Source organism: Hyperolius riggenbachi, chromosome 3, assembly GCF_040937935.1.
Source record: "Hyperolius riggenbachi isolate aHypRig1 chromosome 3, aHypRig1.pri, whole genome shotgun sequence".
Lineage (NCBI taxonomy): Eukaryota > Metazoa > Chordata > Amphibia > Anura > Hyperoliidae > Hyperolius > Hyperolius riggenbachi.
The window spans coordinates 281,471,368-281,488,452 of NC_090648.1; the positions used below are offsets into that span (position 1 = coordinate 281,471,368).

The 17,085-nt window shown below is 43.4% G+C and overlaps 1 protein-coding gene across 1 annotated transcript in view; it reads left to right on the forward strand.

Annotated features, from left to right (window-relative positions):
• CADPS2 (calcium dependent secretion activator 2) overlaps positions 1-17,085 on the forward strand; it is a 506,020-nt gene that overhangs the window by 301,171 nt on the left and 187,764 nt on the right. The window contains exon 16 of the mRNA XM_068276393.1: positions 15,458-15,581. Within this exon, the coding sequence (XP_068132494.1) occupies positions 15,458-15,581 (124 nt within the window). The remainder of the gene's footprint in view (positions 1-15,457; positions 15,582-17,085) is intronic.

Here is a 17,085-nt window from a genome sequence, read left to right on the forward strand (position 1 = left end):
TTAAATGTTTCTGCTCATCAAAAACCATTAACTATTAGTCAAAGATAACATAATTGAACACAAAATGCAGTTTTAAATGATGGTTTTTATTATTTAGTGAGAAAAAAAAACCTCAAAACCTACATGGCCCTGTGTGAAAAAGAAATTGCCCCTGAACCTAATAACTGGTTGGGCCACCCTTAGCAGCAATAACTGCAATCAAGCGTTTGCGATAACTTGCAGTGAGTCTTTTACAGCGCTCTGGAGGAATTTTGGCCCACTCATCTTTGCAGAATTGTTGTAATTCAGCTTTGAGGGTTTTCTAGCATGAACCGTCTTTGTAAGGTCATGCCACAACATCTCAATAGGATTCAGGTCAGGACTTTGACTAGGCCATTCCAAAGTCTTCATTTTGTTTTTCTTCAGCCATTCAGAGGTGGATTTGCTGGTGTGTTTTGGGTCATTGTCCTGCTGCAGCACCCAAGATCGCTTCAGCTTGAGTTGACGAACAGATGGCCGGACATTCTCCTTCAGGATTTTTTCTTAGACAGTAGAATTCATGGTTCCATCTATCACAGCAAGCCTTCCAGGTCCTGAAGCAGCAAAACAACCCCAGACCATCACACTACCACCACCATATTTTACTGTTGGTATGATGTTCTTTTGCTGAAATGCTGTGTTACTTCTACACCAGATGTAACGGGACACGCACCTTCCAAAAAGTTTAACTTTTGTCTCGTCAGTCCACAAGGTATTTTCCCAAAAGTCTTGGCAATCATTGAGATGTTTTTTAGCAAAATTGAGATGAACCTTAATGTTCTTTTTAGTTAAAAGTGGTTTGCGCCTTGAATATCTGCCATGCGGGCCGTTTTTGCCCAGTCTCTTTCTTATGGTGGAGTCGTGAACACTGACCTTAATTGAGGCAAGTGAGGCCTGCAGTTCTTTAGATGTTGTCCTGGGGTCTTTTGTGGCCTCTCGGATGAGTTTTCTCTGCGCTCTTGGGGTAATTTTGGTCGGCCGGCCACTCCTGGGAAGGTTCATCACTGTTCCATGTTTTTGCCATTTGTGGATAATGGCTCTCACTGTGGTTCGCTGGAGTCCCAAAGCTTTAGAAATGGCTTTATAACCTTTACCACACTGATAGATCTCAATTACTTTTGTTCTCATTTGTTCCAGGATTTCTTTGGATCTTGGCATGATGTCTAGCTTTTTATGTGCTTTTGGTCTACTTCTCTGTGTCAGTTAGCTCCGATTTAAGTGATTTCTTGATTGAAACAGGTGTGGCAGTAATCAAGCCTGGGGGTGACTACAGAAATTGAACTTAGGTGTGATAAACCACAGTTACGTTATTTTTTAACAAGGGGGGGGCAATCACTTTTTCACACAGGACCATGTAGATTTGGAGTTTTTTTTTCTCACTAAATAATAAAAACCATCATTTAAAACTGCATTTTGTGTTCAATTATGTTATCTTTGACTAATAGTTAACGGTTTTGATGAGCAGAAGCATTTAAGTGTGACAAACATGCAAAAGAATAAGAAATCTGGAAGGGGGCAAATAGTTTTTCACATCACTGTATGTATTGCACTGTCCATGTTTTTTCTATAGTAGAAAAAAGAGAAAATCCTTCTTAGGATTCTCCATTTTAACTCTGTCTATTTTGAAGCCAATCCTGATGTAATTTCCCCCCTTACTCTCCTCTGCCTGATTGTGTATGCATTGCCCACCCTCCTCCCAGTCTTCAGGCACACCCACCCAGCTCTGTAATAGAAATTACATTGTTACAGCATGAGAAATCTTAGCCAATCATAGAGGAACAGAGGTGTGGGAGGGGAAAATATGAGGGAAAGTGGCTTCAGCCAATCAGGCTGCATTCGTTAAGTCTGAGGGAAAAGTAGAAAAGCAAAAAAAGGACACCCATGCCCTGCAACTTCCTTTGTGCGGTAATATACCAAATAAGAGTCAGGTAAACTGGGGAATGATCATTTATTAACAAGAAAAGTGATAGTGCCTTTTAACGGTTTTGGATTACCTGGTTAGCTTCCTTAGTACGTGTTTACCAGATAAAAATAATTGATTATCCCCGCCAGTTACACTTTAAGGTCAGGGAGAGGCACTGGGGAGAAATTAGTTAGGATTAAGAATCATGGGAAAAAATGGTTTCTGTTAGTCTACAGTGGAATTTAGAATTTGGCACATGGGAGGTATTGAGGTTAGGCACTGGTTATGACTGATAATCAGGAAGATTTAAAGGATTGTACTGATCACGTGTGCAGGTTACTGTGTAACTGTTAGACTAAGTGTCCATTCATGGGAATCCTTTTCATTACCCCCACGTGAATTTTGATGCCTGTTGCATTTTTTTTATTTTGACATTGCACACAAATCCCCAATGCAGTGCAATTATATTGTAATGGGACACTCACATCAGCACATTAGCAGTGCAGTGTGGCGAAATCGATTGGAATAACCTGAGGTATGCATGAACTTTATGCTTCACATAATGCATTTGATGCACATTGTGACTTTTACCCTCCACTGCAATCATTTTTACAGGGTACACAAAGCAATGCCTTGTGAAACTAGCCTTAACAATATGTTGCATTTTCCCCGAAGGGAAAAAAAACTGACTGCATTTAGAAATAATGTAAAGTGTTTAAAAAAGGTAACATTTTTGTCACAGCTGATTCACAGAACTAATCATAATCAATTGCTTGAATAGTATGCGAGAGCTAGAGAGGTCTCTATAGAAGCCAGAAGAGAGGGTTTTGTAATTACATTACACTCATTAGAGTGTGTAAGGGGCTACAATGGTCCAAAAAGACCTATTACTAAAATGCTGTGGAAAACAAAAGTTTGCCTTCTTAAAACAGAATGTATTTGTGATAATTCACTCAAACTCCATTTAGTTCTGGTTCACCAAGGGCATTGCTGGTTAGTCTGTACCTCTGGGTATTTCAAGTCCTACTCCATAGAGCCACATTAATCCATGCCATGCACTGATGAGGATCAATCAGTCCGAAACAGTCTGTATGCATGTTGGATTATTTTGGCTCTGTACTATTAACAACCTGACACATAATTGAATTCCAGTGGATCTGGAGGTGTGACTAGCTTCTAAGGGCAACACTGGTTGATTTTCATATTTCAACAGTGATGCACTGGGAGACATCTCAAGCTCACTCCAACCTGAATTATTGCAAATACTTTCTGTTTTAAGAAAGCAAACTTTTGTTTTCCATAGCATTTTAGTAAGAGGGCTTTTTGGACCATTGTAGCCCCTTACACAGTCCAATGAGTTTTGGTTCACCGTGAGCTTGCTGGTTAGTGTATACTGTTTCATGCAAACTTTAAGGATTATCAACCAGTTCACCACTAAGGGGATTTTCCCCTTGTGGACTAGAGCAATTTTTACATTTCAGCGCTTATCAGTACTTATCACAACAAAATGATCTATATCTTGTTTTTTCGCCACCAATTAGGATTTCTTTGGGTGGTATGTTTTGTGAAGATTATTTTATTCTAAATGTGTAATAGCAAAAATAATAAGAAAAAAAATTAAAAAATCATTATTTCTCAGTTTCCGCCCATTATAGTTTTAAAATAAAATGTGCTACTGGATAAAGCCCACACATTTTATTTCCCCATTTGTCCCGGTTATTACAGCATTTAGATAATGTCTCTAGTACAATGTATAGTGCCAATATTTTATTTGGAAATAAGGGTGTATCATTTCTGTTTTGCATATGTCACTATTTACAAGCAGGTATTTGCAAAAATAACAGTAATATATCCTCATGACATACATATTAATAAGGTTGAGTCCCTAAGGAAAATATGTATTTTATTTATACAAGTGTTTTATTTTGGTAACTATGGGAGAGGGAGGTAAGGGGTTAAGTAATGTTTTTTTTTATATATTTTTATTTAATATAATGTAGGTGTAATTTTACTATTTGGCCACTGGATGCCCCAGCCCCCACTTTATTCTTTTTGTGTACTGTGAACAGTACACAGGAACGAACGTGTGTGCTTTCACTTTTTTTTTTTTTTTTGTCATTGACACCAGCATCTTATTGATGCAGGTTATTATTGATCATAGGCACTTAGATGAGTGAATAGGAACTTTTGTTCCCATTCACTGATCTGTGTACTAACAGGCGGCGATGAGAATGCGCGCGGGAGCGTGCACAATTGCGGCAACGTACATATATCTATGCCCCTGGTGCTAAGATGAAGTCTTCGGTGGCGTAGATATACTGTAGTAAATTCATTAAGTGGTTAAGTATTACATCATATGGCCAGAATAATTACAGGTATTACTATACCAATTGAATTACTATTACTTTGTCACCTGATATTTTAAAACTGTTGTAATACTTTTTTTCAGAAAAACTGTAAATTCTCAAATAAATTGTAACATTCAAGCTCCATAAACTTGCATAATTCGCCATTAACTGGAATTATGTGCATCTCACTGACCACCCTAGTCAGCACTAGGCCTGCAATGTTCATTTTAATTTTAGGTTTACAGGGGTTTGAATTGAAAATTTAAAAAAATTCCATGATGTGTCTGGTTTTCCTGTTAAGTGCCATGAAAATATTTAACTTTAGAACAAGTCTATGTCTTATATGCATAAATATGTTTCTGGGAAAAGACAACATTTCTTTCATTGTGTTGCGTACCATGTAAAAACAGGATCGTGTGATGTGAAGCATACAGTTCATGAAAAGTATGCTTCATTTTTCTTGCATGCTCAGCATTTTTTACTTAGTATATTTAATAAAATATTTAAATGTAATTTTCATTTGATCCATCTGCCATTTGTCAAACCTCATACAAATGCTACATTTTACTCACCATGACTGTCCATGATTGTTTTGGGAAAAAATCTAGAGTATCGGCAGCCCTCCCCTTCAGTGATTGAACAATCCAGAAAATTCTTGTCTGTTAGGGCTGGTTCACATTACAAGAGCTTTTTAAGTGCTAGTGATTTGAAAAGCTCTTGCTAATGCAATGCTATCGGGTTCAAGATAAAGAACAGAAGACTTGGCACTAGACGCGGCAGGTGGGCTGGAGCCACTGGTGCTGTAGGATACGTGCTGCTCGGATGAGATAACAATATTCCAAAGGAGAAGAGAGAGAGGCACCGTACCTATATCACACCTTTATTGGGTTCCAATGGACATCACAAGTAGCGGTATGCAGTGGGGGTTAGGTGAGGCCTGACAGCCGTTTCGCGTGCTAACGCGTCTTGAGAGGCACTAACCTCGGGGATTGTTACAAAATCACATTGCCCAGTGTGAACACACATAGGATAACATTAGTAAGAGCTTTTAAAATCATAAAGTGCTTAGAAAAGCCCTTGTATTGTGAATAAGCCCTTACTGTTGTAATTCCCACATCAGAGTTCCACCCATTAATTCTCCCTGCTTCCCTCTTTATAGAACAGAGCAGTCTACAGTAGTCTGTCTGGCAATAGCTGGGCAGCTTGTCTGAGCAACATTAGTTCCTAAACTGTCGTCTGAACTGATCAGGATTGGTCATTTCCGTGATGGTTATCCCAGGTATACGTAGATTAAGGTCTACTTAATTTACAACTAAACAGAATTATGTCTGTTTCCATGAGTGTAACAGTGCATAGAAAATATATTCTTTCTCAAAGCACTGACTCCACAGTAATTAAAAATGTACCTTGCACATTTCATAAAAAGACATTTTACATTGTTTTTAAATACTCTTATCAACATTGTAGCATATGTAGATAATGAGTATTTCTGTAGTAAATGATGCTGTTCTTTAAACAATTTAAACGTTGTGTTCCCTATTTTTGAACAGTAATTAAAATGTATGAGTACACTTCAAAATACAGAATGGTTAATTGAATGAGAACAGCTTATAGTCAGTCGCACAGAAAACAGTCTGGGTGGACTTTTTTCATTTTAATAAAATTGAGGACATTCTTGCTGAAATCAGGCAGTACCATTGACAACATTGTTGAAGGGATTTAAAATAGTTATACACCTGAAGACCTTTTAACCACTTGAGTACCTAGGGCTTTCTACCCCTTAAGGACCGGCCACTTTTTTTCCATTCAGACCACTGCAGCTTTCACGGTTTATTGCTCGCTCATACAACCTACCACCTAAATGAATTTTGGCTACTTTTCTTGTCACTAATAAAGCTTTCTTTTGGTGCTATTTGATTGCTCCTGCGATTTTTACTTTTTATTATATTCATCAAAAAAGACATGAATTTTGTAAAAAAAATGATTTTTTAACTTTCTGTGCTGACATTTTTCAAATATAGTAAAATTTCTGTATACATGCAGCGCGAAAAATGTGGACAAACATGTTTTGGATAAAAAAAAAAAAACCCATTCAGTGTATATTTATTGGTTTGGGTAAAAGTTATAGCGTTTACAAACTATGGTGCAAAAAGTGAATTTTCCCATTTTCAAGCATCTATGACTTTTCTGACCCCCTGTCATGTTTCATGAGGGGCTAGAATTCCAGGATAGTATAAATACCCCCCAAATTACCCCATTTTGGAAAGAAGACATCCCAAAGTATTCACTGAGAGGCATAGTGAGTTCATAGAAGATATTATTTTTTGTCACAAGTAAGCGGAAAATGACACTTTGTGACAAGAAAAAAAAAGTTTCCATTTCTTCTAACTTGCGACAAAAAAAAAAATGAAATCTGCCACGGACTCACCATGCCCCTCTCTGAATACCTTGAAGGGTCTACTTTCCAAAATGGGATCATTTGTGGGGTGTGTTTACTGTCCTGACATTTTGGGGCGTGCTAAATTGTAAGCACCCCTGTAAAGCCTAAAGGTGCTCATTGGACTTTGGGCCCCTTAGCGCAGTTAGGCTGCAAAAAAGTGCCACACATGTGGTATTGCCGTACTCAGGAAAAGTAGTATAATGTGTTTTGGGGTGTATTTTTACACATACCCATGCTGGGTGGGAGAAATATCTCTGTAAATGACAATTTGTTAATTTTTTTTACACACAATTGTCCATTTACAGAGATCTTTCTCCCACTCAGCATGGGTATGTGTAAAAATACACCCCAAAACACATTATACTACTTCTCCTGAGTACGGCGATACCACATGTGTGGCACTTTTTTGCACCCTAACTGCGCTAAAGGGCCCAAAGTCCAATGAGTACCTTTAGGATTTCACATGTCATTTTGAGAAATTTCGTTTCAAGACTACTCCTCACGGTTTAGGGCCCCTAAAATGCCAGGGCAGTATAGGAACCCCACAAATGACCCCATTTTAGAAAGAAGACACCCCAAGGTATTCCGTTAGGAGTATGGTGAGTTCATAGAAGATTTTATTTTTTGTCACAAGTTAGCGGAAAATGACACTTTGTGAAAAAACACAATTAAAATCAATTTCCGCTAACTTGTGACAAAAAATAAAATCTTCTATGAACTCGCTATACTACTAACGGAATACCTTGGGGTGTCTTCTTTCTAAAATGACTTTGGGCCCTTTAGCGCAGTTAGGGTGCAAAAAAGTGCCACACATGTGGTATTGCCGTACTCGGGAGAAGTAGTACAATGTGTTTTGGAGTGTATTTTTACACATACCCATGCTGGGTGGGGGAAATAACTCTGTAAATGGACAATTGTGTGTAAAAAAAAATCAAAAGATTGTCATTTACAGAGGTATTTCTCCCACACAGCATGGGTATGTGTAAAAATACACCCCAAAACACATTATACTACTTCTCCTGAGTACGGCGATACCACATGTGTGGCACTTTTTTGCACCCTAACTGCGCTAAAGGGCCCAAAGTCCAATGAGTACCTTTAGGATTTCACAGGTCATTTTGCGGAATTTGATTTCCAGACTACTCCTCACGGTTTAGGGCCCCTAAAATGCCAGGGCAGTATAGGAACCCCACAAATGACCCCATTTTAGAAAGAAGACACCCCAAGGTATTCCGTTAGTAGTATAGCGAGTTCATAGAAGATTTTATTTTTTGTCAAAAGTTAGTGGAAAATGACACTTTGTGAAAAAAACAATAAAAATCAATTTTCCGCTAACTTTTGACAAAAAATAAAATCTTCTATGAACTCGCTATACTACTAACGGAATACCTTGGGGTGTCTTCTTTCTAAAATGGGGTCATTTGTGGGGTTCCTATACTGCCCTGGCATTTTAGGGGCCCTAAACCGTGAGGAGTAGTCTTGAAACGAAATTTCTCAAAATGACCTGTGAAATCCTAAAGGTACTCATTGGACTTTGGGCCCCTTAGCGCAGTTAGGGTGCAAAAAAGTGCCACACATGGGGTATCGCCGTACTCGGGAGAAGTATTACAATGTGTTTTGGGGTGTATTTTTACACATACCCATGCTGGGTGGGAGAAATACCTCTGTAAATGACAATCTTTTGATTTTTTTACACACAATTGTCCATTTACAGAGGTATTTCTCCCACCCAGAATGGGTATGTGTAAAAATACACCCCAAAACACATTGTACTACTTCTCCCGAGTACGGCGATACCACATGTGTGGCACTTTTTTGCACCCTAACTGCGCTAAGGGGCCCAAAGTCCAATGAGTACCTTTAGGCTTTACAGGGGTGCTCAAAATTTAGCACCCCGCCCACTTGCCAGGACAGTTAACAAACCCCACAAATGACCCCATTTTGGAAAGAATACACAACAAGGTATTCCATGAGGGGAATGGTGAGGTCATTGAAAATTTTATTTTTTGTCACAAGTTAACGGAAAATGACACTTTGTTAAAAAAAAAAAATTAAAAAAAAATTCTGTAACTTGTGACAAAAACTAAAATCTTTTATGAACTCACCGTGCACCTCACATAATACTTTAGGGTGTCCTCTTTCCAAAATGGGGTCATTTGTGGAGTCTGTCCTGGCATTTTAGGGTCTCTGCAATCATTACGTGTATGGCCAGTATTAGGAGTTTCTGCTATACTCCTTATATTGGGTATACAAGTAATGCACTCTGGGCTGAAAGGAAAAGTGAACGGCAAACATACCTTGCTCCACATCAATGGCAGATCTTCCTCCACATCAATGGCAGTGATAACCTCAGGAGAGAGACACCCCGTGCCACCCTGCACTCAGGGTGAGCCACCAACTTATGTGACTGGGCCTCAGAACTTTAGTATACAGCATTATGCCTGTAGGATACAGCAATATGCCTGCCAATAGAGATGACTCTGTGTGGCATTAAAGCATCATCATAGGCCCAAATCACATATAAACCGGGGGTGTCCACACTCAAGGGAAATTCAAACATGCCGTCTTATATCGCCAACCCAGGACAGATCAGCAATATCAAGCATGGAAACCGATCCTTCTTCCGACTTTTATGCTTACCCGTTTGGTTTTCAAGCTTACCTCTCCTCTCCCTGCGACAATGTGCGAAAGACCACTGAGTGTGTGCCTACTCCTGTGTCTGGAGTTCCCTAGGTTCTAATAGTGTACCTGCTCGTGGTACCTCTCAAAACACGGCCCTACGCATAGGCCAGGCTGGTCAGGACAGCGGGGACAATAATAAACGGTGTCAGTCCTTGTTCCAGCCCTGCTGCAGACACGGCAACGTTTTCTTCGGATGCGTTGACCTGGGGCACACGGACGCTGATAGGCGTAATGCCTTCCATGCAGTCGGCTAGTTGCATCTGGGGGGGGGGGGGGGCTGGCACCTCCTGGATACAGGATGTCCAGAATGATCTCTTCCTGAAATTGGAGGAAAGATCCAGTTCTCCCAGCCTTACTGTAGAGAACAAAGCTGTTATAAACTGCCAATTGAATCAGATAAAAAGACACTTTCTTATACCAGCGTCTTGTTTTCCGGGTAATTAAATAGGGCGCTAACCTCTGGTCATTGAAGTCCACCCCTCCCATGTTGACATTATATTCGTGGACGACAAGGGGCTTTTCAATGACCTTAGTTGCCCGTTGAATTTGGACTGTCGTGTCTGTGTGAATGGTGGACAGAAAGTAAACGTCTCTCTTGTCCTTCCATTTCACCGCGAGCAGGTCTTCAGTACGCAAGGCGGCCCTCTGCCCCCGTTCAAGTCTGGTGGTAACGAGCCATTGGGGGAAGCCCTGGCGACTAGGCCGTGCAGTGCCACAGCATCGGATTCCTTCTAACTTTAAGTGCTGAAAGAGGGCCACACTTGTGTAATAATTGTCCACAAAAAGATGGTACCCCTTCTGGAACAAGGGTGACACCAAGTCCCACACAACCTTTCCACTGCTCCCCAGGTAGTCAGGGCATCCGACAGGCTCCAATTTTGAGTCTTTTCCCTCATAGACCCTAAAACGACATGTATAGCCTGTGGCCCTTTCACAGAGCTTATACAGTTTCACCCCATACCGGGCGCGCTTGCTTGGGATGTACTGTTTGATGCCAAGGCGCCCGGTAAAGCGTAAGAGGGACTCGTCTACGCAGATGTGCTGTTCAGGGATATAAGCATCTGCAAATGTTGATGACAGGTGGTCTATGAGGGGCCGAATTTTGTGGAGCTGGTCAAAGCAGGGTGGCCCTTTTCATGACAGGCTTCGTCGTCGTTGAAGTGCAGGAAGCGCAGGATGGACTCAAATCGTGTCCTGGACATGGCAGCAGGGTACAAGGGAACATGATGTACTGGGTTCGTAGACCAATACGCCCGCAATACATTCTGTTTCATTAGTCCCAAGTGAAGGCTGAGGGCCAAAAAGATTTTAATGTCGGAAACTTGGACTGGTTTCCACCCGAAAGGCTGGGCATACATGCTCTCCGGGTGCTCGGTGATGAATTGTGTGGCTTTACGGTTGGTCTCAACCACAATTAAGTCCAAGAGAACCTTGGTGATGAACAGCTGCAAAAAGTCTAGGGCCGTTCCTAGATGAGCTGTCGCCACCTGGACTCCAGACTGGGCGGTGAAAGGGGGCACTACGGGTGCGGCGGAATCAGGGGATTGCCAATCTGGTTGTGCCAGCACCTCTGGGAGTCTATGGGTACTATGGGCCCGTCTTCTTCTTGGTGGCTGCGACGGGGGTACTACTGCACTTGCCACCGTACCAGTTTCACCTTCCATGCTGACGCTCACCACTTCGCCAGGGTCTACAGAAGTACTGGCACCAAATCCAGGAGAGGCTGCGCTGCTGGTGCCTGCCTCACCAAGAAAACTATCAACAGCGCTAGCACCACCATGCTGCCCTTGAGGCGGATCCTGCGCCACCTGCGGTCTAACGACTTGGGGTCTGGTACGCCTGGCTCTAGCCGGGACTATAGCCTTGTCATTACTTTCGGTCAGGGAACCACTGCTTTCTACAGGTTCAAATTCAGACCCGGAAGATTCGACGGATGATTCTTCCCAAAAAAACTCATCCGACTGGTCCATGTATCTGTATACCTCGTCATCGGAAAGCCCCCTTCTTGCCATTGTGGATTGCTAAATTTATGGGGTTTTCCTCCAAGACTACCCAGAAAAAAAGAGCACCTACCTAGCAAAAAGGGAGTATTTGAGAGGTATTGGGGTTGGTGGGAAGTGGGGTCTCAGAGGCAATCAAACAATCACGGGACAATCAAATACAATTACAGCACAATCGACTCCAATCACAGCACAAGCAAATCTGATGCACTCGGAAGATGGTGGTTGGAGGTGGTGGGGGGGAAGGGTGGGGTTGGGTGTGGTGGGGGGGAGGGTGGGGTTGGGTGGGGGGGAGGGGGGAGGGGGGTTGGGTGTGGCGGGAAGTGGGGTCTCAAGCAATCAAACAATCACGGGGCAATCGAAGCCGATCACGGGACAATCAAATACAATTACAGCACAATCGAATCCAATCACAGCACAATCAAATCTGATGCACTCGGAAGGTGATGGGGGGAGGGTGGGGTTGGGTGTGGCGGGAAGTGGGGTCTCAGGCAATCAAACAATTACGAGGCAATCGAAGCCGATCACGGGACAATCAAATACAATTACAGCACAATCGAATCCAATCACGCACAATCAAATCTGATGCACTCGGAAGGTGATGGGGGGTGGGGGGGGGGGGTGGTGGGGTGGGGGTTGTTGGGAAGTGGGGTCTCAGAGGCAATCAAACAATCACGGGACAATCGAAGCAGATCACAGGACAATCAAATACAATCGCAGCACAATCAAATACAAGCGCAGCACAATCGATACAATCACAGCACAGTCAAATACAATGCAATTGGACGGTGATTAGGGGGGGGGGGTCTGAGGGCGATTTGAGGGGGTGGGGGGGTTGATCAGGAGCCCACACGGGGCAGACTGAGTCCTGATCTGATGAGAGGCAGACACGGGGTTACTGATCGCAGATCAGTTAGTGATCGCTGGGGAGGACAGATGTAAACAAAGAGCAGGGGATGTAATCAGAAGGAGGGTATGAGGGCAATCGAGGGCCTGGGCAGGTGATCGGTTACCCCCGCGGGGCAGTTAAGGTCTGCTCTGATGGGTGGGGGTGCTGAGGGGTGATGGACAGGTGATAGACAGGTGATCAGAGGGGGATCAGGGGTAAGGTAGCTGTATACAGATGTATACAGTATACAGGGGGGTAGTCTGGGATGGGGTGTGGGGGTGATCTAAAGGTAGGGGGGGGGGGATCAGGGGTGACTAGGAGGCAGTTAGGGACCTAACGCAGGGGATAGCGTTTAAAGTTAGTGATAGGTGGGGGGGTGGGGGGTTTTAAAGGGGTGCAAGGGTGCTGGCAGGGGTCTGCTGGGGTGATCAGGGGGGGTATGAGGCCTGGGGTGGGAGATCAGGGGGGCTGTAGGCCAAAAAAAACACGTGTGCAGGGTAACTCACAAAAGGCTTCCTCCTCGCTGGTGGTCTCTGCAACAATGAGACCACGAGGCGAGGAGGAAGCACGTATAAGGCACTTTGTTTACCTAACAAAGTGCCTTATACTCAGGGATTGGTTGATTTTGCGGATTCCTCCGCTCGCCGGCTCTGCTAAGTGGCCGGCGAGCGGAGACAAAATGCCCGTGCATCGATCCCGGGCGGAGGATCGCGTCACGGATGACGCGATCGCTCCGCCCATGCCCTTAAATGGACCGCCGCCTCTGTGGGTGAGCCGGTCCTTAAGGGCTCCACTTCCCGGCCGCCCCTGTGCGTTAGGCGGTCGGGAAGTGGTTAGTAGTGACTAGATAGTGTACTGACACAGGAGACCTGGGTTAAAATCTTGGCTCTTCCCGTTCATTAAGCCCGCACAATTTCAGTAAGGAGTCCTTGGGCTTGACTCCCTAATGCTGCTACTGCCTACTGAGTGTGCTGTAGTGGCTGCCTCACAAGCGCTTTGAGTCCAACAAAAAAAAAGCAGTTTACAAATATAAGAATTATTATTATTAATAGATTGGATATTAGATTGTGTAAAAGGAGACCATCTAAATTTATTGTTGAATTGTTTTGCCAATCGAATATTGATTGGGGGAGGCCGTTCCATGTGAGCAGTGGCATAGCAATAGGGGATGCAGGGGTTGCAACTGCAACTGGTCCCTTGGACCAGAGAGGTACACTGGAGGCCTTCCTTCATCCATCTTGTTAGCTTTTCACAGGTGTTATGCTGCTAATGAACACCTCTATATGTGCATTGCATAGCAGTAATTTTTACAAACTGTTTCCTTACTTTAAATCCACCTCTCTGACACTGTGACTGTCCTCGGTAGGTTTTGCATATTCATATCAATAGAGTTCTTGGGGCCCCATGTAAAACTCACACTGTGGCCTTAAGCTCCTTAGTTAGGCCATTGCATGTGAGATTGTGCAGGAATAAGCACAGGGGCCATGGGCAGGAGTGACTTGAAGGCAAAGCTTTGTTGCTTTGCACTTTAGCAATCAGTACAAAGCTAGCGTCTGTGGTGGGTAGTATGTTAGATAGAATATCTATTAATATCAAGCCTAGTATAAAGTTGGGCAATGTAGCAAGGTGGTAGAGGATTGATATTGCCACATCAAAAAACTCTTTGCCCAACACTTCTTAACATGGACCTAAACTGAATTAAAAAACATTTTCTTACTGAAATTGTGATATAATAAATAGAATTTATTTTTTTTACTGTTTATTTTTCAACTTCCCCCACTTAAAGAAAACCTGTAACAAGAAAAACCTTCGCTGGGGGGTACTCACCTCGGGTGGGGAAAGCCTCCAGATCCTATTGAGGCTTCCCCCGTCCTCCTCAGTCCCACGGCAGCAGAGAAAATCGTCCCGGAATGGCGGGGATGTAAATATTTACCTCCCGGGCTCCAGCGCAGGCGCAGTATCGGCTCTCCGCCTCGGAGATAGGTGGAGATAGCCGATCGCTGTCGGGCCGCTCTACTGCGCCGGCGCAAGTCTCCTACGCCTGCGCAGTAGTGCGGACCCGACGGAGATCAGCTATTTTCGCCTATCTCCGTGTGGAGAGCCGCAACAACGCCCCCACTGGAGCCAGGAAAGGTAAATAAATTTGCGCTTGTCAGGCTTGTCGAGGGAGGATTCTGGGACACTTTGGGGGAGCCAGCGCTGGACTGCCTGCAGCTACATCGGAGGGGAAAGCCTCATTGGGACCCTGAGGCTTCCCCCTACCAAGGTGAGTACCCCTTGGGGGACATTTCTTTTGTTACAGAGTCTCTTTAAGCTATGCGCACGTAATTGGTGGAGCTCAACCAAGACAGCTGTTCAGACAAGACAAGACAAATAACATTTATATCGCGCTTTTCTCCTGGCGGACTCAAAGCGCCAAGGGCCAATTTGGCCAAGAATATAGCATTTGTAAACATCCTGCATGCGGGATCTTCCTTTTTACATCCCTTATGCAGATGGATATCTGGGTGTCTACTTATAATTAAAGGGGGTACCCATATTCAACCATAAGCCCACAAGACCTACTCCCACATGTGAGGAGAAGCTTCCCCAACCTCCCTGCACAGAAGGTAGATCAAACTCAAGGATGCTTTGCAAGAGAGGTGAATGGTTTCTGCCCTTCTCTTGCAGAACCTCCCTCCTTGTCATGGAACATGTGGGCTGGCATTTTTCAGGTGGTGGAGCCTCACACGTCTGGCTTGCACATTCTGGAAATGCTAGTTGGCATGGAGGAGAAGTGGTTAAAGAGGCTTTAATTCAAGAAATCACTAAGTTGAGAAGAGATGCATGATGCTGAAGACAGCCCTACAAAAGCAATAGAAGTCACCCAACATCTTGCTTCAAATCTCTGTGTACTGCTCAATGTGAATACTTTAATGTGTCAAGCAAAGGTGAACCTGCAAAGGCATTGGGAGCGATAAACTCAGAACTTCTCTGCCCTTAGCTTGTGTGCAATGCCGAGCAGACAGAAGAGCATGTGGCGAGTCTTTCATTTCCAGCCGTTGCATCAGGCCTTAAGTGGTCGAAGGGCAAAGCATATAATTACCACTGTATTAGTTAAATAGCACTCTTTTAACAATTTTATGGTGGCACAGAGATGTTGATGCTTCCTAAAACAAGTATTCTTTTAAAATTCAGGTTTTGATGAAAGATATAGCAACACCTATACCTGCAGAAGAACTCAAAAAAGTTATAAGAAGATGCCTTGAAAAAGCTGCCCTTATCAATTACACCCGTCTCACGGACTATGCCAAAATAGAAGGTTGGTTATTTAAATTATTTTGTCTTCCTAGTGGAATGGTGAACAAATGTTTTATTTTTTTTCACCATAATTGCATTATACAGTGGTTTGCAAAAGTATTCGGCCCCCTTGACGGTTTCCACATTTTGTCATATTACTGCCACAAACATGAATCAATTTTATTGGAATTTCACGTGAAAGACCAATACAAAGTGGTGTACACGTGAGAAGAGGAACGAAAATCATACATGGTTCCAAATTTTTTTTTTTACAAATAACTGCAAAGTGGGGTGTGCGTAATTATTCAGCCCCCTTTGGTCTGAGTGCAGTCAGTTGCCCATAGACATTGCCTGATGAGTGCTAATGACTAAATAGAGTGCACCTGTGTGTAATCTAATGTCAGTACAAATACAGCTGCTCTGTGATGGCCTCAGAGGTTGTCTAAGAGAATATTGGGAGCAGCAACACCATGAAGTCCAAAGAACACACCAGACAGGTCAGGGATAAAGTTATTGAGAAATTTAAAGCAGGCTTAGGCTACAAAAAGATTTCCAAAGCCTTGAACATCCCACGGAGCACTGTTCAAGCGATCATTCAGAATGGAAGGAGTATGGCACAACTGTAAACCTACCAAGACAAGGCTGTCCACCTAAACTCACAGGACGAACAAGGAGAGCACTGATCAGAAATGCAGTCAAGAGGCCCATGGTGACTCTGGATGAGCTACAGAGATCTACAGCTCAGGTGGGGGAATCTGCCCATAGGACAACTATTAGTCATGCACTGCACAAAGTTGGCCTCTATGGAAGAGTGGCAAGAAGAAAGCCATTGTTAACAAAAAAGCATAAGCCGTCCCGTTTGCAGTTTGCCACAAGCCATGTGGGGGACACAGCAAACCTGTGGAAGAAGGTGCTCTGATCAGATGAGACCAAAATTGAACTTTTTGGCCAAAATGAAAAAGGCTATGTGTGGCGGAAAACTAACACTGCACATCACTCTGACCAAACCATCCCCACTGTCAAATATGGTGGTGGCAGCATTGTGTTCTGGGGTGCTTCTCTTCAACAGGGACAGGGAAGCTGGTCAGAGTTGATGGGAAGATGGATGGAGCCAAATACAGGACAATATTGGAAAAAAACCTCTTGGAGTCTGCAAAAGACTTGAGACTGGGGTGGAGGTTTACCTTCCAGCAGGACAATGACCCTAAACATAAAGCCAGGGCAACAATGGAATGGTGTAAAACAAAACATATCCATGTGTTAGAATGGCCCAGTCAAAGTCCAGATCTAAATCCAATTGAGAATATGTGGAAATATCTGAAAACTGCTGTTCACAAACGCTATCCATCTAATCTGACTGAGCTGGAGCTGTTTTGCAAAGAAGAATGGGCAAGGATTTCAGTCTCTAGATGTGCAAAGCTGGTAGAGACCTACCCTAAAAGACTGGCAGCTCTAATTGCAGCAAATGGTGGTTCTACAAAGTATTGACTCGGGGCTGAATAATTATGCACACCCTACATTGCAGT